Source organism: Motacilla alba, chromosome Z, assembly GCF_015832195.1.
Source record: "Motacilla alba alba isolate MOTALB_02 chromosome Z, Motacilla_alba_V1.0_pri, whole genome shotgun sequence".
In the NCBI taxonomy this organism is placed as follows: domain Eukaryota; kingdom Metazoa; phylum Chordata; class Aves; order Passeriformes; family Motacillidae; genus Motacilla; species Motacilla alba.
Window position 1 is genome coordinate 8,598,298 of NC_052046.1, and position 21,858 is coordinate 8,620,155.

Here is a 21,858-nt window from a genome sequence, read left to right on the forward strand (position 1 = left end):
TGTGTAGTATGCTGCTCTCCAAGTAGTCTTCCTGGTACTGTCCTACAAGGAAGAGCTGGATGTAACAATGCAGATCCCATTTCTTCCCAATCCCCATTCTGCTCCATCCTTCTCTGGCGTGCATGCTCCATGGAAGTGGTACAGAGGACTCCTGCCTTTGTGTCTTGTTCCCATCTGTCCCTCCCACTTTTCTTGGAGCCTGTACTCATTTTAGGACAGAAATGCTGTCTTTCTTTTTGTTTAGTGATTATTCCCGAATGATCAGTTGCTCTTTCACTGTGAGAAACCAGAAAAAGTGTGTGTGTACTACGGGGAGAAAAAAAAATCTTCTGCGCTTCACCTGGCAGAGGAGAGATGGCACAGAAAATGCAAAGAGGATGTGTGCAGCTATGGGAACCACTGGAAAATGATGGCAGGATGTCAGCACAGGGAGATGCTCTGCATGTCCCAGGTGGAGTGGGAGACATGGTGTCTGAGGGGTAGATGTTCTTATGTCACTCCAGCCTAGCCTTCCCTGTGTGAGTGATGTAACTGGGTTTAAGTTGTTTGTGTTTTTCCATTCCAAGGCTTTTCAGTGCCCAGCTGTTTGAGCCAAGTGTTCCCTTAGCATTTGAGGCTCTCTGTGCAGGGAGAGATTTGCATCTGAGTTGTTTGGCATTCATTTGCTGTCCAGTGGGTCTCCTGTCTGGAAAGGTCTGCAGTCGGGTCAGAAGCTGAGTTAATTTGCACTGGAAGGCAGGCATACTTTGTTTTGCATGCTGCTTTCTTGCAGAAATCCCATTTGAGGTATTTGTTCTCTTATTGAAGCTGTGTTAGGAGCCATGGCAGCCTCCCTGCAAGGCTGGAAAAGAGACAGCTAGCCTGAAAGGTGCAAATTAAACCTGTGCTCAGATAAAAACTGCTATTGCACTGTTAATGTGGGCCTTTCTTCAGAGTTTTTGGGGCTTTTTGCTTCCAACTGAGGAAGAAATACTCAGCAAGAGTCCTGTGGGAACTAAAGTGGGCTCCAGAGTTCAGTTTGCAGCTACATTGGATTAAATACTTCGAAAATTCGGGGGGGAAAGTGCCAGAGGGTCTTTAACTCTCATATGGATCAGCTCATGAAATGATGAGACAGGGCAGGCATTCTGGCACAGCTTGTCTGTGAGGAAGGAGACTTGGGAAGAGCAGCTGTGTGGGGCTGTGGTGCTGCTGAGGATGGGGAATGTGGCCACGGTTCAAACACAGGAGGTGTTTGGTTTGAAACTTGATTATCCAAAACCTTTGCTCTTCCCTGCCTGGGTGCCAGACTTGGCACCTGTGTGGGTCATCTCCTGTGTGTCCCCAGGAATACATCCTTCAGGGATTGCTCCAGAGCCCACTTCCAGCTCCCAGCAGTGTGTGTTTGCATCCCTGGTTGTCATCACTGACAGCCCAAGGACCATGGGTGCAGCAGTAAGGGTCCCGATGGGCTGGGGTACAGATACCCCAAAAACGTGTGTGGGGAAGGCAGATCCAGCAGCAAGTCTGGATGGGATTAAAACCAGGAGAGGCCATAAACCCTCTTTGCTGTTAAGAGGCTCTTGGTGACTTGTTACACCTCTGTGTGTTGGAGATGCTGTTTGCACAGTCCCCAGCTCATCCCAGCCTGGGGGTGCTCCTGAGGCCTCAAATACACCTTTTTCATGCCCTGCAGCAAGATTGTCAGGGCTTTGACAGGAAAAAGGTGATCCCTACTGAGTGGTATCAGCACTTGAGCTTTCCTTCACCTCCCCTTGCACCCCGACCAACCCAGGAGTGAGCTGGGAGAGACACCCATCAGTGATGCCAGGCCTGTGCCATTTGTGGAGGGTCTGGTGCCAGTGGAGAGCCAGCTGTGGACTGCAAAGGGTTAAAGAGACATTGACAGTAAACAGAAAGAGAGGACAAAGCAAGTCTGCTGTAATTATGTAGCATTTATTATTAATACGCTGGAATTGCTGGAAGCAGGCTCTGTAATGTGAATACTGATACAGAGGTTCAGAAGACAATTTAGCTCATCTGTCTGTTTATTAGTTCCCTCAGCTCCGGCAGGCAGTGAACTAGAGCCTTGTTTGCCACTGCCTTGTTGCTGTCCCTCCCTCTACCCCTGAACTCTTCGCTGTTGCCATAAAGAAACCTGGTTTTGTTCATCCTCCTGTCGGGCACTGCAGCAATGTGTGGCATGACCCTGGATAGCCAAGCAAGGCTTTAATCCTTGACCTGAGCCTGCCTGTTTGCCAGGCATGGCCCAAAGTGTGGCACTGGGCTGGGCAGAGCCACTGTCTTTCTGAGAGCAGCACAGCCACCGCTGAGGCTGGAGTGGGATGTCCCAGCTCCTGGGGCACAGGCCTGCAAATCCTTGGGGCAGCAGCAAGTCCACATGGCATGGGCTGCTGCAGGTTGGGGCCCACAGCTCATCATGGGGTTGTCTGAAGGGAGAGGACAGAAGAGGTTTAGGAAGCTGCCTGGGAAGTAATTGGGAAGCTGGCTAGGAAATAATTAAAGGCTGGTGGGGTGGAGAGAGCAAGAAGAAGTTAAACCATCTGTCAGGGGTTTCAACAAGTTTCCTTTTCCTTCTGTGGCTTGGTAGGATTTGTCATTCTCACTTCTCTCCAAGTTTCTGAGCTTCAGCCTGGGTTTTTTCTGCATATCCTGAGCATATAGGACATCCATTCCCTTATGTATTATACAGTAGTTTAAAGAGGATTAAGACAATAGCTAATCTAAATGATGAATGATGTAGATTGCTCAGCCTCTGAGCCACCGTGGTTTTTCTTGCACACAGATTAGTCAGCTCAGTAGCTAAATATTGGGGCAAACAGTATAAATCCATACACATAAGCCTCTCTGGCTTGAATAGGATAGAAGGATTTAGAAATGGGCTCCGACACTGCTCTGTGTCTTGTCACGGCGTCTGTGGCTGCCTTGCTGACACGACGGATGGGGAAGGCGGCTGGTGCACAGCCCAGGTGGCCGAGGAAATACAGCATCCAGTGCTGCTCGGTCGATGCTGCTATCAGATACAGATGGTGGCAGGAGAGGGAAGGGATCGATGCTGCTCACCTCCCTGCTGCTGGAGCCGGCTGTGTGCTGCTTGAGCCAGGGGAGGCTGATCCTGCCTCCAAGAGAGCAGAGGGATAACACGGGCTGGTGGGGTTTTACCTGCATGAAAAGGCTGGTGTGGCTGGTACCTGCCCTCTATCCCAGCATCAGTGCCAGGATGGTGCTGGCAACCCCCAGGGAGTGTGACCTGTAGGACAGAGTTTGTACTAGCACTGGACTGACAGCAGGTTTTTCTTAAGCTCTGAAGCAGAAGGATTTAAATCTTTTATTTATATGTCTGGTCGAGTCTGTCAGAGTTGTGTCAAATATTTTTGACAAGCAAAAATGCCATTTGCTTCAGCTTAATGAAAAATGATTTTTATTTTCTCCCCCCTCCAGGAACTAAAGGAATTGTAGTTTCAATTGCAGACCCAAAAGCTCCTCAGGAAAAAAAAACCAACACATCACAAAACAAAACCTAAAACCTGATTGTTGTGAGAGTTGGCTGTTAAAAGAGGCTCTGGGCTGATGTTTTGGGTCTGTGCAAAATGAGGGTCTGGAGAGCATTCAATCATATGGTATCTCCTTTTATGAAGCTTTCTGGGCATATTATTCTAATGACGTTTAATGGCACTGATTTCTTCATCTTAACCTAGTGAGTCTTTTCCCAGTCCCACATCATTTTAATTTGTTCTCCTTCTGAGAAGCATGAGAGCTGGGGCTGGCTTGACTTGGCACAGAAGAAGAGCTGTGCTGGTGGTTGTCTCATCCCTCCTGGTGGGGATGCATCTGGCTGTCTAAGGCTGAGGGTTACGGGGAGGCAAAGCTTGCATCAGGACCAGCACTTGTCAGAAGACCTGTTCTCGAATACTCTCTGCTCCTCTGGAAATAATTTGTTTTCTGTTGTTTAATAGAGAGCAGTGTGGACATTATGGTTTGGCCAATACAGTGTGCCTAGCCCAAGGTCCTGTAGCTAAGTAAGCCCTGTCTCCTCCTTATTCCCAGACTGAAAAGCCTTGGTGTTCTTGGAATACCATGATGCAGAAGATGCTTTGTTCCCCTTCCCCCGTGCCTCTATTCCCACTCTGCGAGGACCAGAACTGTGTGTGGTGACCAAGTGACAGTCACATAGTGGGACTGTCACGTAGTGACAACACGGCCTGTTTGGAGCAGAGGAGTGCTGGACCCTGTGGCATAGGTCATCTACACCCCAGGACATGGGTACAAGTCCTGCTCAGGAATGCAGGATGAATCCGTGTCTGGATTTTGCCTGGTCTTCTCACTGAGTGAGATCTGGGTTAAGATTCAGTCTGGGTCATGGCTGACTGTGCAGAAAGTCTGGTTGCCACAGCTGGAACTGCACACGCATCCCTTCAGCTGGCTGGGTAGTGTGGGCAGGAACACAGATACTGCAGGCTTGGGGAAAAGATCATATGTCTCCCACACCCTCTTTCCTCTTCCTTCCAGAGTTTCAGGCAAGGCTTGCTTTGCCTGTGTCCTCATCTTTGGACACAGATCTCCTTTCTCCATAACCTAGCCCAGTGCTTGGTAAGAGAGGCCCTTTCTTGGGTGCCAGCTGGGAGGGGGGTAGGGCAGTGGGGCAAGCAGGCAAACACTCACTGCTTATCCTGAGCTGTTTGTCTGTGCATCCTGACTCAGGATCAAGCTGTCACAGCCCAGTTCCTTGCCTTGTGTTGCTTCCCCTGGGAGCTGTCAGGAGGCTGCTGGAGCCATGCGGTAACATGGGTCTCGGGGAGGCAAGCAAGGTCAGATGTCTGCTCAGAAATGAGATTGGCAATGATGCCACCGGTGCTGACAAATGGCCTGTCATTAATCTCTGACTCATGGCAGCGGAGAGGGCAGCAGTGGAAGAAACCCATGAGGTCACTGGCAGCCTCTGTCCCACGGGACCTGCACACAACTTCCACCCTAAACCTTTCTGCACGGGGTGGGCTCATCCCTGGGATGGGAGGGAGGGGGTTCTTTTCCTACACACCTGCCCTGAGCTTTTGTGTTTGTGTGCAAGTGCAGGACACAACTCCAGACGAGCTGCAGTCAAGCCCTAAGCACCTGGGAAGTGGCACAATCATACAGTCCCTGTGGAACTGGATTTTGGCTTGTGGCACAGCTCTGGCTCAGCAGTGGTGCGAGCAGGATGAAGGCTGAAACAAAGCTTGTGTTATCAGTGTGTCGCAATACTGTTGTGAGACACGAGGTGCTGTGCTGCTGGGAGATGGTGCAGGGAGCTGGGGGAGACCAGACTGGGATGCTCAAACCCTGGCTGTGCTTCCTCATGAGGGAGCATTGCCAGGGCTGGGTCTGCAGGGTGCTTAGCCCTCTTGCAGAGCAGCCTTCCCTCCTCTCCTGCTCTCTGAGTCTCTTCTCATGCTTTTTGTAGAAAGGAGGTCTTTCCTCAGTTGCAAAATACTCTTTGGAGATTATTGCCAAACAGACAGGACTTTCCGTGGTAGTGGATGCTAGTGGAGATGCTGCACTCCCTGCTCAGCCGTGCTGGTGAGCTGCACAGGGCTGAGCTGCCTTTTAGGGCTGCTGGTGGTGCTACAAGCACAACCTCTGCATACGAGCAGGGAAGAGGTGACTTTCTCCTCCTGATTATTTGGGGGTTGTTTCAGTCTTTTCTAGGATGTAAGGAGACATAGTTATTCCAGATGCTTGAACCTCCACTCACTCCAGATGCTTGAACCTCTCAGCTTGCACTGGGGAGTGGATGGGCAGCAGAAGGCAGAGGCGGCAGTGTGGGATTGGGATTGGGATTTCTGTGCCTGGAAGGGCAGGTGAGAGAGGTGCACTGATGGGGATGAGGAGGTACTGATTTTGGAGAGTGAGGGCTGCCACCACCCCAGGCTGCTGCAGCAGTGGCACAACCTGACCTGTGCCTCCAGGACCTTCCCCCTCTGCCTCTGCTGAGCTACGATTTAATTTTTCACTTTTCTTCCATCCCCTCTTAACTGGAAGAAGTCCTAAATAAAGTTGCTGTCACTTTTATTTATGGGCACAGAGGAAGACACGAACAAAAAGCCTGTGTGCTCCTGACAGCTACAAAGCATCCGGCTGTTTTTCCTCGCTTGCCTTGGCGAGGCAATCGATCTGGGTACAGGCAAGCACCCTCCCTGCATGCATGGGGCTCCCACGTGCCCCTGCCCAGGGCACCCATGAGGATGGATGGGAGGGGGCTCTGCATCCTGGGTCCTGGTTCTCAGCTGTTGCAAAGCCAGGCTTGTCTGGGAATACCTGTCCTAAAATCCTGGACCCCTGAAAATACAGATGCATGAACACGCCTGCCTTAAGAATCCATCACAGGCTTCTTGTCTCCATCTTGATTGGTTCCAGTGAGGTCAACTTTTTTTTAATAACTCCTGGACTTCAGCAGGGAAAACTATTTCCTTCAGGAAATAATATAATTAAGGCTGCCTGACACTTCTGATTATAAGCCCCTGTCTTCAGTTGCTTGAAACTACGCCAGCCTTTAACCATTTGGACTGAAACTTCACATGTCTCTGCCTCCGGCTGAATTTTTTTGGAAAATTTTAGCAAAGAGAGTTTTAAGCTGCTCTCAGAACAGGGTTGGGGTGGGGGGGGGGCGAGGGGGGGGGGAGGCATTAGTTTATCCACAGTTAAAAATAAAATTTAAAAAAAAAAAGCAGAAAAATTCTTGCAGTTGTGCTGAAGAAATTCCAATATCTTTGTGCTGTGAGACTGGGCCTGACAGTTTTGGGAAAGGTTTTGAGCCAGGCATCAGGGTTCTGCTTGTTGCTGATGCCACAAAAATCCGCCTTGCCCGTGCCAAGTGGCGAGGCTCTGAATCGTGGCTGTGTGGGTGTGTCACCCACAGCATGTGCGGGGAGCTCCCCGCAGCAGCAGCTGCTGCTCTGCAAAACCTGTGCCCCCAGCTCATGCAGGGACGCCTCGCTGCTGGGAAATGTTGGGCCCCTTCTGTTGGTGCAAGTAAAATTCGTGGATCCCTGATCAGCATAGCCTCAGCTTGTGCTGGAGAGAAGGATTTTTGGCAAATGATGTGTGTTTGGATTTTTATATTTTTTTTTCCATTAAGCATGTGGTTCAGTTATCCATTAGCCCTTGCTGTGCCATGCGGATGCATCATGTGGGACATGCAGCATGCCATGAGTGCTGGGCTTCCTCCAGCATTTTGCAGGACCTGTTTAAAAAGTTAGTGCTTTTTCAGGCAGGTTTCTCTTAAGTCAACTTGTTGGTACAGAAATGGCCAAAGCAGGAGAATTTCTGTGGGGCAGACCATACAGGTGGGCTATAAACAGGTGTCACATTGATGATGTGCCATGACCATGGCAATGCTGAGACCTCAAGTCCTGGTGATGCAGGGTGAGCTCAGCACTGATGCAAGCCCTCCTGCAGGGACCTGACCCAGAATTTGTCCCTGCTCTGTGGCTGATGATATTTGCTCCTTATGTGAGCCAACCTGAGCTGTGATCAAGGCTGTCCCATTATTATGGGGAAGCACAGCTCACAGATCTTCCCTGTGGCTCAGCAGTAACTCATGCCCCAAGTCAGGTCCTTCAGCTGGTGACCCATTTTGGACATGCTGAGTTCCCCCAAAATCCAGTTTGACCTCAATTTGAAGCCCCTCCAAAAGCAACTCATGCTTTGATTTCCATGTGGAAAGCTGGGCTGCTGGACCTGTGGCAGGGCTGGCTCATCAGGCTCAGCACAGGGCACAGAGGTGACAGAGAATGTCAGTCCCTTCCACAGGTTCCAGACACGTCTCTCAGAAAAGGCACTGGGATTTTGCACTTTGTACCCACAATAATGCACTATCTCCCTGAGGATACTCCCTGCTAAGCTCAGTCTCTCTTCCCAGGTCCCTGCCAAGCTGGAATTAGAACCAAGGAGGGTCTCTGGCAGGTAATGATAAATGAGCCTCATCTCTCGCTGTAGCCTGGTCTCCCTTCCTGTTCCACTTCATCTGTGGGTAGGGAAAAAAACCCAACACCCCCAACCAAAAATACTTCCAAAAAATAACCAAAGAGTTATATTTGCATTGCAGAGTGAGAGGAGGCTTGGTGGGGAGCAGCCCTCTCCCCTCCTTGCCAGTTACTCCTCAGCTCTGGGGTGCCTGGCAGAGCAGGTTTTGAATGATGGGGCATTGTGGGTGCTGAGCTTGGGGCAGCTGGAGTTAAATTTCTTGGTGGCTGACACCTGACAAGTGTGATAAATTGCGGCACACTGTGGCTGCCGGCATGACAAACAGTCAGCTTCTCTCCTTGTAAACTCTGGGAAAATTTTGTAATTATTTTAAAGCACTTTGCAAATGAGGGTTTTGCAATCGGGCGCCCAGTGTAGTTTCAGGGGGTGGTCATTTATTTATTTAGGTTTTGTAGGCAGGCAGGAGGTAGACAGGGCAGGGGGGTTGTAGCTTGGGTTTCTGCAGCATCCTCCCATTGGCTTGTACAGGCTTTGCATAAGGTCTTGGGAGGAACTCTGGCTAAGCTCATCAGCTGAGGGTTGGGTGCTAATTAAAGCCTGTGGTGTTCCAGGCTTGGAGTCACTGTCACCCTTGGGAAAGAATCTCTGCAGGAGTGAGTCCCAGACTTTCCTCTTGCCAGTGGGTTTTGGCTCCTATTTTTCATTTTTAATAATGCAGAGCCATAAGACTTTTTTTTTTTCCCTTTTCAAAGCATTTAAAAAGAAGTAGGAGGAGCAACACAACCTTAGCCACAAGAGCTAGATAATGAGCACAGATCTCAACTGATAATTTGTTTGTCTAACACAAAAATCCTATTTCCTGCTGTAAGGGAGGGCACCACTGGTTACACCAGTGCCTCTGACTCCATCTCACCAGGCATCCTGTCAGACCTAGCACAAAAAGTCCTCCTCCTGTTTCCAGTCCTTGGTGTCTGTGCTGCAAAGCCATACAGGCATGTTTTACTCTTCACACTCCTGGGTTCAGTCGGACTGGCCTCTCCCTGCACTGTTTAACACGTTTGTGAGGGTTTTCAGGATGAGGGCTCAGGCAGCACAAGACCTCATGGGCGAATGCCTTGGTGCTGGGGCTTTACTGTTCTGTCTGGGGAGCATTGCTGTCTGTCTTTAAAGAAGATCAGAGATGCCCCACGCTGCAGGGGTCTTTTTTCCCCTCTCCCATTTCATGTCTCTGAATCGAAATAATTAAGCAAATACGTGCTTTGGGGCTGGGCTGTGATGCTCTTGTGGGAGGGCTCTCATTCTAACTAGGTTCGTGTTTGCACCGGTTACCCCCAGCTGTCAGGGCTGGGAAACAGATGCCCCCCCTCCTTGGTTGTTTGCTGAACCTGAAGCAATGGCAGAGTTTCACCTGGTAACCTGACAGGTTGTCTCTTCTGTTTTGTTGAAGAAAATCCCAGATCTGAGCAGTGAGGGTTGGACAAGCAGCCAGAAGGATCGCCCAGACGTTTATGAGAAGTTGGGGACGCTCCAAGGACTCTGGACTGGTGGAGAGGTAAGAGGTGGGTTAAAAATCTTGCTCACCCAGCTTGTCTTGAGTTGGCGTGCTTTGTGGGATTGCAGGACATGTGTCTTCTGGTGAGGATGGTGGTGTTTATTAAAGTGTGGCAAAAGGCTGCTCCTGGCTCTGGCGTGTGAGCAGCCTTTTAGCTGCTGTGCAAAGAGGGCAGATGCTGAGAGTGGTTATTTAGGATGTGGAGGGGCAAATATGGATGAACAGCCTAGAAAATCCCACGTTATGGTCTGCCCATGGACAACTTCCCCAAAGAGAGCTCTCCCACTTGAAAGCCCTTTGGGCAGCTCAGAGGTTCATAGTCCAACCACAGTCGCAGAGGTCCCACGTTGCGGCTGAACCACTCTGGAGCAGGTAAGTGTCACCCAGCCCAGCTATGTGGTGGAAGGTGAGGTGCCACCTCTTGCACACAAGCATAACTTGAAGCTCTCAGGTCTGCTGGGTGATTTGCTTTTGCTTTCCTGCCCTGCCAGGCTGCAGCTTCAGGGATGAGGTGCATGGGCTTTGCTTGGAAGGGAATGAATCCCCTTAGGAGACCACCACCAGCAGCAGCCATGGGCTAGAGGCTGCCCCACCTCTGAGGCCTGTTACATGTGTGCACAGTATGGGCCTGTAGTAACACAGTGCTGTTTGAGGAGGGGTTTGGGATCACGTTCTTTGAGCCATGGTGGAGCAGGAAAGGAGCCTGGAGATGGAGCTGCCCCACCTGGGGATGCAGACCCTGCAGAGCTGTGCTGGGGAAGCCCGGTGCTTGCTGGTGCTGTGCCTGAGAAAGGAAAATGATGAATTAAAATTTAACAAGTCTCTAAATGCCAGACAAGGACGTCTTAAGTGGGAATTGTCACCATTTGACTAGTTCAGCCTCTCACTTAGCTAAAACTGCATGGCTCTAATTATATTGATACTAGAAAGCAATAACTTAAACCAAAGAGGAGAAATTGTTGACCAAAATAGCATGAATTATGAATTTTCCCAGTGCCCCTTCCCTGCCCTCTACCCCTGCATCATGCTTCCCAGGGTTTTGCAGCCCCTTCAACCCTGGATAAGCAGAGTCCTTTATCCTTTGAGCCACAAGCAAGGACAGAAGCACTCCCTGTGTGCACGCTTGATTGTTTGCCCTGGAGTTAAAAGGTCAAGGCTAAGGACCCCAGGGGTGGGCAACACCTGATGGAGCCACAATGGGGAGTGGGCTGGGGTGTGAGCGTGCAGAGATGCTCTGCAGCAGCAAAACCCTGCCCTTGGCGTTGCTCCTTGGTGGCATCCGTGGAGCAGCATGGAACAAGGACTCCTTCCCTCCCTGTCCTCGAGGTAGATCAGCCCACCCACGGGACTCCTTGCAGCTCTGCAAATAGAGCAGCTCGAGCAGGGTACGTCGCTAATAATACCAATTACTGTTACATGCTGGCTACAAGGTACACTGGCAGTAATGGGATCCTGGGGGGATGAAATGAAAGCGATATAATATGGTGAGATAAATTAGCGTTGTAAAATTAGCCATGGGTCTAGTCAGGGATCTGACAAATGTGTCGCAGCTTTGGTACAAGCTCTGAGCACTGCTGAATTGGATTTAGTGGCCCAGAGCAGAGCAGATGGGAGCAAGGGGAAAAAGAGTTTGAGGGGTCTCCATGCACACGTGCTACCAGTTAATGCTGCTTGTTTCTTCCTCGGATTTGTGCACAGATATGTCCCCTGACGCCTGCTTGTGCATGGCAGCAGATGAGTAAGAGCCCAGCCCGGATGATGTGCTGCTAGAGGAGCTTGAGCCCGGCAGAGAGATGGGAAGGGGGTTGGAGAAGCATCAGCAGGCTGGTACTCCTGCCAGCTTCGGTGTCAGCTGCTGATCCCTGCCCTGCATCACTGGCTTCCTGCCCCAGGTTTGCTCCCAAAGGATTTGGTGGGATGCGTGGCAGGCATTTGCACAAGTTTTAGCTGTGTAGGAAGGGTAGGAAGCTGGTTTCTGCTTCCTCTGTTGCAGGCTGACCTGTTTTCCCATGCCTGGATGGGCTCTGGATCAGAAAGATGTCTGGAGCTGGGCATCCCACATCCCAGGGACTTCTTCCTGTTGACCAAAGGTGTACAGCCAACTCTTTTCCATCCAGATGCACACGTCATTCTTCACCCTCTGAGGCAGAGGGTGGAAGCCAGGAAATGGGGTTTTGTGCCTCATGGAGACTCGGAAATCAGTGTGGTCAGTTCCAATGGGATCCACTTCCTGGTGGCTCATTAGGACAGGCTCCACCACAGGGATGTGAGCACTCCTGCCCATGAGAGGATGAGAACCTCTCATGGATTTGTAAATGCAGCATAATTGCATGTTTAATGGGTGACATATTATGTTGGATCTGGGGAGAGACAGACATGATTTAGATCTGCTTTGATAAGGCATGGCGTGTGACTCACTATAATAACAAAGAGAGAGAAAAATTCTGAATATGCTTTGTAGTGCCCTGCAGTGGAGCTGAGGGGGCAGAGGGGTGGCAGAGCCATCTGTGCCAGGCCTCTCCCAACTCGTGCCAGGATGGTTCAAGAGGAATGGTGGGCACGTGGCAGACGTGTCTGTGGGAGGGAACCAACTTGTCATGTCCCTGGGGATGAGTCTGTAGAGGTCAGGCCACTGCAGTTCTGCAGCAGCGCCAGCTTGAGAAATGAATGCCAAGGGATTGTCTCAGCACTGCCCAGAGAATCCCCAGAGAGCTGAGCCAGTTTTTGTGCTGAGCCTGTGCAGACAGAGAGGCCTAAGGAGACAAGCTGCACTTTGTGGGAGGTCACCTGGCCACTGCCACTAGTCCCTGTGTCCTCCTGTTGCCCTCCTGCTGCAGGCAGGGCACAAGGTGCAGTGGTGACACACTTCAGGTATATCAGACCCCAGCCAGCCCCAGGGCTGAGTTGTCCTGGCAAAACCAATGAGGGGATGAACTGCAGCAGCAGAAGGAGCCCCTTCCCTCAACTTTGCTGCTGGAGAAGTAGTGGTGTAGGACTGCAGCAGGACATTGAGCCAGCAGCTGGAGTGCCAGTAGCAGCATAAATAGAAATACAACTTCTCAGCTTCTTGTGCAGCTATGATATATCTTGTTTATATTGACTTTCTTAAACCTCTAAAATACATTGTAGATTGATCTACAAATCTGCAAAAAGCACCTTTTTTATTTTTTTTTTTTAAGCCTAAAGCAATTTTCTGCCTGCTCCTTGTGGTTGGCTCTGAACAGACACATGTTCTCTTGTCCTATTTGAGGCTGGCATGCTGCCACAGTGGTAGGAAGTTTAGCAATACTTGAGCTGGATCGATCCAAGCCCATTATCTGTGCTGCCTGGGACTTGGTGGTGAAGGGGAAGAAAATATTCTCCCCAGACACATCAAAGCCCTGTGATAAGGACACACAGTTAAGCTCTATTTATAGATGGACAGATGTCTTGCCAAAGCTCTGCTGCTGTCACTTGATTATGCAGTTTTTGAGTGTTTGGCAGTGTTTGGATCTGAAGGTGGCTGAGGTGTGTCTCCCCCAGGCACAGCCCCAAGCAGTACACCTTCGAGGTGGTCTTTTGCCTGCTTTCAAGAAGAGACCTGATGTTTAGATAGTAAGAATGAAGTGACTGAGTAGATCTTTTCTTGGAGTTGGTGGCCAATATAAGGTCAATAATCCCTCATCTTGTTCTTGCATTTGCATAGACCTACAGAGCCCTTGGAGCTCCAGAGCAGAGCTGCCAAGGGTGTCACATCAGAGCTGTGAGGCTGTTGAGCTGAGGGGTCATGGCTTAAGCATGGGCATTCTCCATCTCCTGGGGTATCTGCCTCTGAGCTGTGTACCCTCCCAGCAAAGATTTTTCCTTCTGTTCCCCCTTAACCTCCCAAGCACCAAGGTGTAGCCACTGACATGTTGTATCTTATGAGTTTTCCTTCTTTATCAAAAGCTATGAAGGATATTTGAATTGGGACCAGTCATGCAAGCTGCATATTTGGGGTTCCCCAGGCCAAGTTGTCTCAGATCTTGCAGTGTGTATGTACATACATGTGTATGAGTGTTTGATTTTTGAGAGGACGGTGAAAAGGTGACGTGAAATGGGCTAGCTAATCCAGATTCTGCTCCTGGTGTGAAGGAGTATTGGTGCTCATTTGACAGAGCTGTCCTTAATTTCCTTCCAGACGTTGCTCTGTCTTAATAGTCATGAATTTGGCAATGGGGGAAGGGCAAAGGCTTCATTCTGCTTAGCCTTCAGTGTTGTTGTTAAAGGTGCTGTGCTGGTTTTCCCTTGGTTCTGACCCTAGATTAAGGAGGGAAAATCTCCTAACATCCAGTGGGAACCTTTTGTTTCAGATATTCCCACTGTCACCTTCTTGCTGTGAGTTGCTGGGAAGAGCCTGGCTCAGTGTCCTCAACAGCTTCCCTGGATATTTCAATGGCCCTGGCTGAATTTCCTTCAGTTAATTAACACTGGGACTTCTCTTGGGGCTCCCAAAACTATGGGCAATGTCTTGATGTGGTTCAAGTGCTGAGTGATGTGCTGGCTATGCCTCTGCTCCCACAGACCAGCCTGCTGCTGGTCCCTTTGCTACCTGGGCAGGCAGCTGGCAGGACCATGCTGGCACAGAGTCGGTGCTCTGTACCCAAGCCCTGCACCAAACCACAGCAATGAGCTGGAGAATTTCACAGCAAGTGCTCTTTTTCAGGCCTCAGTGAATTGTGGCTCCAGGAAGGAAGTTGCATATGGGCAGGTTTGGGGACCAAGACCTGACTTCATTCATTTATTTAACACTTATTAACATTTATTTAATCTTGATCAGGTGCAGGATAGGTGTATGATGGATCCTGGCTGCATGCCATTCCTAAGGCTGGGAGAAAGGAGATTTCTCTACCCTGGGGTGTCCATGATGTGTTCTCCTGCACAGCTCCTGCTGAGCCCTCTGAGCACTGTTTGGTTTTAGTCTGTCTCCAGGGAGCCACTCAGCTCTGCTTGTATATTCCTCTGATGAGTGGGCAAGACAGGAAGCAAATACCTTTGTTACAAAACCACATGTGGGCTTTCAGTGGGTGATGATACTTCCCCAAGCTATCTGTCTAGTGAATGCACTTTGCCTCCTGCTTGTTTATATTCACAGCAGTGTTGGCTTAGCTGCTCAGGTGAGCTGTAGATGTCAAGAAGGGCGTCAGTTTCAGGAGAAGGCTTCAATGCAAGTCTTCCTGCTGCTCTGTGACGGATGGTGGATGACACCCCAAAGTGCCAAGAACCAGGGGAGAAGGAGTGGGACATTCTACTGGGTCTGGTGCAGGAGCCATGCTTGGGAGAGTGGCTGCAGTAGTGCTGGAGGTGAGATTTTACAGCTGGCCCAGGATGCTGATCTACAGTGTGACCAAGCTGGTAACTCAGTAGATGAGGCGTCTGATGGAGGCAAGCTGTGTATTCCAATTCAAAGAAATAGCTATCAGCAAGAAGGGCTGGAGTCCTCTAAAGCCATTTCAGAGGGTGTTATGGATGCCGTGGGTCTCATGGCTCCTGGAGGCCTTGGTGGTGGATGCCTGGTACTCTGCCCAGCACAGCTGGAAACCATAGGGCCACAAAGATGAGATGCATTTGCCTGGGGTGGTAGCTACCCCACTGAATCCTGGCTCTGAGACATGGGGAACTGTTGTCAGCCTAGTGGAGGGCATATGTAGTGTAAAGTGGGCATCTGTAGCACCAGATGAAAGGGAAAAGTGCAGACCTACCTCCTTGTAGTCCCCCTTAATGCCCAGGGAGAGTGGCTGGAGGTGGGGATCTACTGGAGGAGCTGTTCAGCTGTAATGGAGACAGGCAGGATCCCACATCTGAGTGAGAAGAGGAGCAAGGGGCTCAGCTGCACACACCTGGATCCCTTCCATGGCCATGGCACCACCAGCATTATGTGCTCAGCACCACTGAGGTTGTTCAAAAAGGAACCAGACAGCAGCACTGATTGCACTCTTTGGCAACGTTTAATTTATTATTTCCCCCTTTAAGATTACTCATTTTAAGCTCTGGATAGCTCCAGCAAGCCTGGACTAGGGCCCATGTCTCCAGGGCAATTTACAGCATGAACCAGTCCCTCAGCACTCATTATAGCCCCCAGTGAGGACACCTCAGTGCTGCCCTTCAGTAAGATCACATATTACTGGCTCTTTTTTCTTTCTCTTGCCCCAAATCATTGCACTTTATATCTAAAAGAAGGGGCGTGCAGGTGGGGAGCAGCACAATTTATGGATCAGAGATTTATATGCTGCTGCGACGCTGTATTTTTTCCCCACAGTGACACTTTATTGCCACAAATTACCAAACAGGCAAGGTTATGCGAGTGACAGCAGGCAGAGCTGTAAAGGACAGGAACAAATGGCAGCAGGAAAAGTACCCAGAGGAGAGGGGGAGGTCTGGCAGAAATAAAAGAAGGCGGGACAAGCATCAGAAATCAGTTTGCCTTACAGTGGGATGTATGGGGGAAACCTGGGAATCAGTATGCCATCTCTGGTACATGGGCATGACATAGGGATGGGAGAGCAGCTGGTGGTCTGGGATGGGATTTAGTAAATCCTTTGTTTTTAACTTCCTTTTTCTCCCCCCTGTCCTTAAATTGCTAGGTCCTTCCCTTCTGCAGGCTGCTTCTATTCTTTTTTTTTCTTCTTTTTTTTTTCTTTCCTTTTTTTTTTTTCCTGAAGAAATGGCAGGTTTGTAGTTGTTGAAGGTTTTTTTTCCCTGTCTTCAGGGTGGTGTCTGCAGGGAGATGTAGGTGTTCCTGGAAGGTGATGATGTTGAGAGGGTTATTAAGAGGTGTTTTGCTGTGCTGTATTTTCTTTATGGTTGTGCAAATATCCCAGTCTTGCCCTTTTTGGGGGGCAGGATGGGTCACTTATCTCCATCTGTATTAATACATTCAATATCCTTGATGGTGTGTGGAAAACAAGTAGCAGCCCTTGGGCAGAGGAGTGTCCAAGACATTCTTTGGCTTTGGTTGAGCGACTCTGTCTGCATCCACTCACCCAAGTTAGATCAGCTTAACTTCAAACAAATGTAAAAACTGACAGGCTGGAGTTTGGCAGAGGTATTAAGGGTGCCTTTGAGCTGGGGATGCTACTCAAAGCTGCCGGGGAGCTGTCACTCTATTATTCTTGCAACAAAACACTACTGGCGGAGCTGAGAGCCTCAAAGGCTCTGGAGCCACAGCCAAAATTGCATTTAACTTGCAGAAATGTGCTACAGCCATGGGGCTCACCATGCCAGCCCCAGGGAGAGTCAGCACTGACATGTTCCCTCCGTGCTGGCAGCACAGAGGGGATTCAGGGCACCTCTGCACTACAATGGACCATTGCACAGGGCAATTTGACTTGTCTGTTCCCATGCTTGTTGAAGATAATTTCCATTGAATCCCAATGCCATAAGCCAGGTATTTAATCTTGCTTGAAGGGAGCATGTCTGAAGCATGCAGGGCATCACAAACAATAGTAAGCAATCAATAGGCTAAATCCTGAGGTCTCTTACCCAGACTTTGCTGGAGTAAAGGTTGACAAAGTGCTGAGTAGTTACTCCAGACTTCAGCCTTGAGCTGAGGGCAGAAGTGATTGACTGATTTATTGATGATGCATTTTACTATGAATCTAGCCTGTCTGTTAGTCACAAATGCTCATTTAAGCATAAATCGTGGTCTGCCATGAGCAGATAGCTTCTCCTGCAGCAGAGCTGGGCAGAAAGATTTTAGATGAATGGCTTATTTGGTGAAAAATAGTTTTGGATCAACGCAAATAGCTTGTGTTTCTGTGTTGTGCTTGGCAAATAGCCTCACAGAAGAAAGTGAAAGCCCACTTGCGAAAAAGATGAAGAGCTGGATTCTGACATGATGTTTAGATCTCCTTTCCAACTGGTTTTAGGTTTTCTTCCCAAATCAAAAAGCCAGACAAGTTTCAGAAGATTCCTCTGAAACACTTTTTCCTTGCCCTCTGAAGCCCTTTTTCCTTATCCTCTGTTCCTGGCTTCTGCAGCAAAACCAGTGACACACAGCACTTCTAAAACCTGACGCTGACTCTCTGTGAACCCACACCTCATTTATTTTTAGTTGGCCCAGCAGCATGAGGGCTCAGGCCCTGGCAGGCATTCATTCACTGCTGCTGAGCTGTGGTCTGGGATGTGTACGGCTGCTGGATTTGCTACCCTGATGGGGGACAGGGCTTATCCTGCCTTGATGGGGCCTTGGAAGGTTTGGAAGTGGGGTACAGCAGCCAAGAACACCTCAGCCTCAATGCAAGGCTAGGCAAAGCATTAGCTGTTCCTGCTGCAAAAGACTGGGCAAGCCCTTTAGAGGTGTCTGTGGTGCCACCTGCCCCCCAAACTCTCAGCAGCTGGGGTGTGGCTTGCTTGCTCCCCTGTTCTCAGATCACCACCCTTATTTTGATTTCCTTAAGATGAGCAGCTTCTTACTATTCAGGAGTAAAACCGTGGTGCTCAATCACCTCCATAGCTGGTTCTCTTTGTCATAATGTTGCTTTTTCTTTGTTTTGAGCCTGGCTGCTGCTGGCTACATCTGCTGTGGCTCCCAGAGCCTGTGCTTACTGTGGCAGCATGTGGGTGCATCCGCAGTGGATGCTGTAGGAAACCTCTCAGACAGATTTGTGCATGTGCGTATGCCTCTCTCAGTATTTCCTGTTAATTAATGGACACTGGAGTCTGTCGCCTGTAACAGCACTCACTGGCGGGTGATAAATTGTTTGTATGACAAGATGGCAGTGAAAGCCGGGCGAGCTGTGGCTGTCGGCGCTGGGTTTGGGAGCCAGGGGTGAACGTCAGTCAATAACTGGATAGGAAGAGGGATGGTGAAAAGCCCAGCAGCTGATTGCAAGATCTCTGAGGAATCCTGCCTGCTCATGCTGGAGGAATCATTGCTGTGGGCTCCAGCAAAAGGGCAACAGTGCTGCACCAGACCCATGCTTAACTGGCACACCCCAGCCCTTGGGATGCTTTTTTGGTGTGAAGGGAGAAGGAGGAAGGGTCTTATGCCATCCCTACTCCACAGGGATGGATGCTGGCTTGAGCTTGTAAGGATACACTTGAAGCAACCTCTCCTGACCCACACTGGGTTTTGCTGCCTCTCATACCACAGAAAAGGCACTGTGCCAGGGCCTGGGTTCTGTTCTCCTGCAGTGCTACAGCTTCCAGAAAACCCTGCTTGGTAGATGGAGTGCCCTGTAATGCTGCCAGCACCAGAAATCCCTGACATGCTTTGCCTGCTGATTCCAGCATGCTAATGGTGGCACAAGGCTTGGCTATGCATCTCTGTGTGGGACCAGTGCTTTTGGTGACCTTGATGGGCAGCCCTCCTGGCAGCAACTGTGTCTACACCAGCAGTAACTGGGTTTAAACCAGCAGCAGGCAGTGGTTGAGGTGCTGTGTTGCAGAGCTTACAAGGCTCCATGGATGTGCCGGAATGTGGGGCTGGATGTGATGGATCTGGGCTGCTGGCGTTCACAGCGTTTCCAGCCTGCTCCGTTGTGGTTCTGGGCCCAAACTGAGCCCACACTGTGAGCCCTGCATAGGAGACTTACGCTAGGAAAACAGCGCTGGCACCAGAGTCCAGCCTCCTGGGGAGCAGACGTCGACTGACGTGGCTTCTTGCTGCATTCCCAGTGGGACTGTTCCCTGCTGCAGCCCTCTGTGTGCTGTGCGCTGTAAATCCATCTCCATTCCGGCTGACACGCTGAAGCTGGGCTTTAATCACCTGTTGTGCTCATTGGGACTCCAGCAGTCAGAGCAGGGATCCCACTCAGGAGGACACTGGGCTGCCCTGGGACCTGTTGTCTTCCCACAGTGCAGGGGGGGCAGTCTGCATTTACTGGGAAACGGAATTATCTGCTTCCCCAAGTGGGGAAAATAATAATAATAAAAAAAAGTGCCTTCCACTAGGTCATGAGCCATTACCTCGAGGGGCCCTTCATCAGCTGATGAATTCTACTTAATAAAATAAATACTGAGAGAAAATGTAATTGGATTTCATTTATTACCCAGTTCCGCCTAGCAGCCCCAGATTATACAAAAGCAATTAGAGAAAGCTCTCCATTAATAGCTATCTTCAAGCCGCCCAATGGGTTCATTCCATCAAACCTTCTGGCTTGTGTAATTTCCTTTCTTGGAGCTCGCTCCTGGCCGGGGGAGGATGTGGGGTGCGCAGCGCCATTGCCAGCAGCCTGTAAACAAAAGCAGCCCTGTCTCTAACATTTGCACAGGCATCATCTTCCCAAGCATGTGGCTCAGCCAAAGGGTATCCTGGTTTAGGGCGAGAAGCCAGGGCACCTGGGCAGTTTGGCTGAAGACTAGGGCTTGGTTGTGCCTTCCCTGGGATGAGAGCATCCTTCCTCCGGTTGGCATTGCCACGCAGTTAATCTGTGCTGCTTGGCAGAGGGAGGGTGTGCAGGGTCCCACGGGGGCATCAGGTACCACACTGTCCACCCGAGGGCCTGGCTTGGTTCTCTGATGATATTTTTTCCTGTAATGCCCGCAGGTTGCATCCCAGCTTCTGTCTCTGGCACCTTGCAGGGACACACAGTGCAATAGTTCTGCTTCCTTGTGTATTTTTGCTAGGAGCACAAGGAAAGCTTGATAAAGCTTGCTAAGGTTGGGTGGAGGAGGCTGTCTCATACTATCTCCCTAAAAGTCTTACAGCAACACAGGGAAGCATGTTTGAGGATCCTCACAGGGCACAGACAGATGTCTGGCACCTGTTGTCACTGAGGACAATGGCAGGTTAATCTGCAGCAGAGGCTTAATCTCTCATCTTTTTTCATAATCCCTGTTTACAATGGTGGATGAGGAAAGGCAATTACAGTGGAGAAGGCAGCTGTGGGGAGAGATGCTGAATGATCCTGGAGGATGGTTAGTGAGGAGTGGTTCGTGGTGGAAGCAGAAGGGAATGTGCACATCCCTTGTGTGTGTAGCATGTGTGTGCATGGCCATGAGAGGGTGCAGCCCTCTCCCTCACTCTTCAGTGCTTGAAGCCCTGGAGGAAAATTGTCTGGCCACGCTGTCTGCTTTTGGGCCAGTCTCATTTATGAAGGGACCACATTTTTGTTCCACCACAGCAGATGCAGGGCTGGAGGGGCAGAAGGGATTTTAAAGGTTGGTCTCCTTGCAGTATGGAGGAGGAGGAGGGAGGGCTTGAGGAGCCAGAGGTTCTTAGCTTCTGCCTGGGAGTGACACTGTCTTCTTATCTCACTTGTCACTCTGGGCAGAAGCCACTACCCTTTCTCAGCTCAGACAACCAGATCTGTTCCAGCTGATGCCTTGATGGAGCCAAAGTGGCTCATCAGGGATATACCAGTGCCCATCACGCTTGGGAACCTGTACTTGGCTCTGGCATCTTTGGTCACCCCTGCCACAAATACACTCTCTCCCCCACTGCCCCTTGCTGTCCCCTTTCCTGTTTCACTTTTCATCCCCTCCCTTTCATGCCGTAATCTCCCTGGCACAAGGCTGGGGTGAGAGTAACAGCACAGCCAGGAAGCAGCTGATATTTAGTTTCAGACAAGAAACAACATAAGGCGTAATGCAACCGGAAAGGTGAGGGCAGATGGAGAGGGCCGGCAAGGTTGTGTGGCTCTTCATCTTCATTACAAGGCTGATGTCTGTGGTCTTGCTTCCGTGCTGCTTGCCAGCAAGGGAGGGATGGCTAGCAAGCAGAGATGTGCAGGGGGAGCTTTGCTTGCAGGAGGCAAGACTGGTCCTACTGGATGGTGAGAAAATCAGAAGGGGATTTTCTGGGGGAAGCAAGCATGGGAGTAGGAGGGGGTGCATGAAGGTGATGTGATGAAAGACCCAAAAGAGACACAGAGGGATGCTCCTCTTGATGGGAGATGGCAAATGCCTCATAAATGCAAACTGCCTGCTCACCCTGGGTACTCACTCTGGAGAAAGGATAAGTGGAATGTTTGAGAGCATAGGAGGGGAGTGGTTGATGCTGATATCAGCAGGGGAGGCAGGAGATAATTCTTGGCTGGTGAGATGGAAGGTGGTAAGGGGGTACCTTGCTCAGAGGAGGAAGAATTAGAGCATGAGATGGTGAAACTATGGGTCTGAGAAGAGGGCTGAGGTGTGGAAGAAGGTGGAGACCTTTCTAGCATGGAATGAAGGATGTGCAAAGCTCAGACACTCACTATTGGGCTGCCACTGATGTTCCCTCCTTCTCAGAGGGGAATCTTGTCTTTGGCCTGAGGGTTAACCTTGGGCTCAGTTCTGAGATGACAGAGAAAACTTCAGAAAAAAGAAGCAAATCCAGCCTCCAAAGAGGTGCTTTTTCCAAGCCACCCAACAGCAGTGACCACATGAAACCTTCCTTTTTTACC

At 50.1% G+C, this 21,858-nt stretch overlaps 1 protein-coding gene across 10 annotated transcripts in view; it reads left to right on the plus strand.

Annotated features, from left to right (window-relative positions):
- Window positions 1–21,858, plus strand: part of CNTFR (ciliary neurotrophic factor receptor) — a 200,585-nt gene that overhangs the window by 43,896 nt on the left and 134,831 nt on the right. For 8 of the 10 annotated variants that reach the window (XM_038124675.1, XM_038124678.1, XM_038124681.1 and 5 more), the window contains one exon: window positions 9,410–9,514. In XM_038124675.1, coding sequence (XP_037980603.1) covers window positions 9,410–9,514 — 105 coding nt within the window. Of the gene's footprint in view, window positions 1–7,897; window positions 7,942–9,409; window positions 9,522–21,858 lie in introns of all 10 variants that reach the window. The other 2 variants (XM_038124679.1, XM_038124677.1) reach the window with 2 other exon arrangements.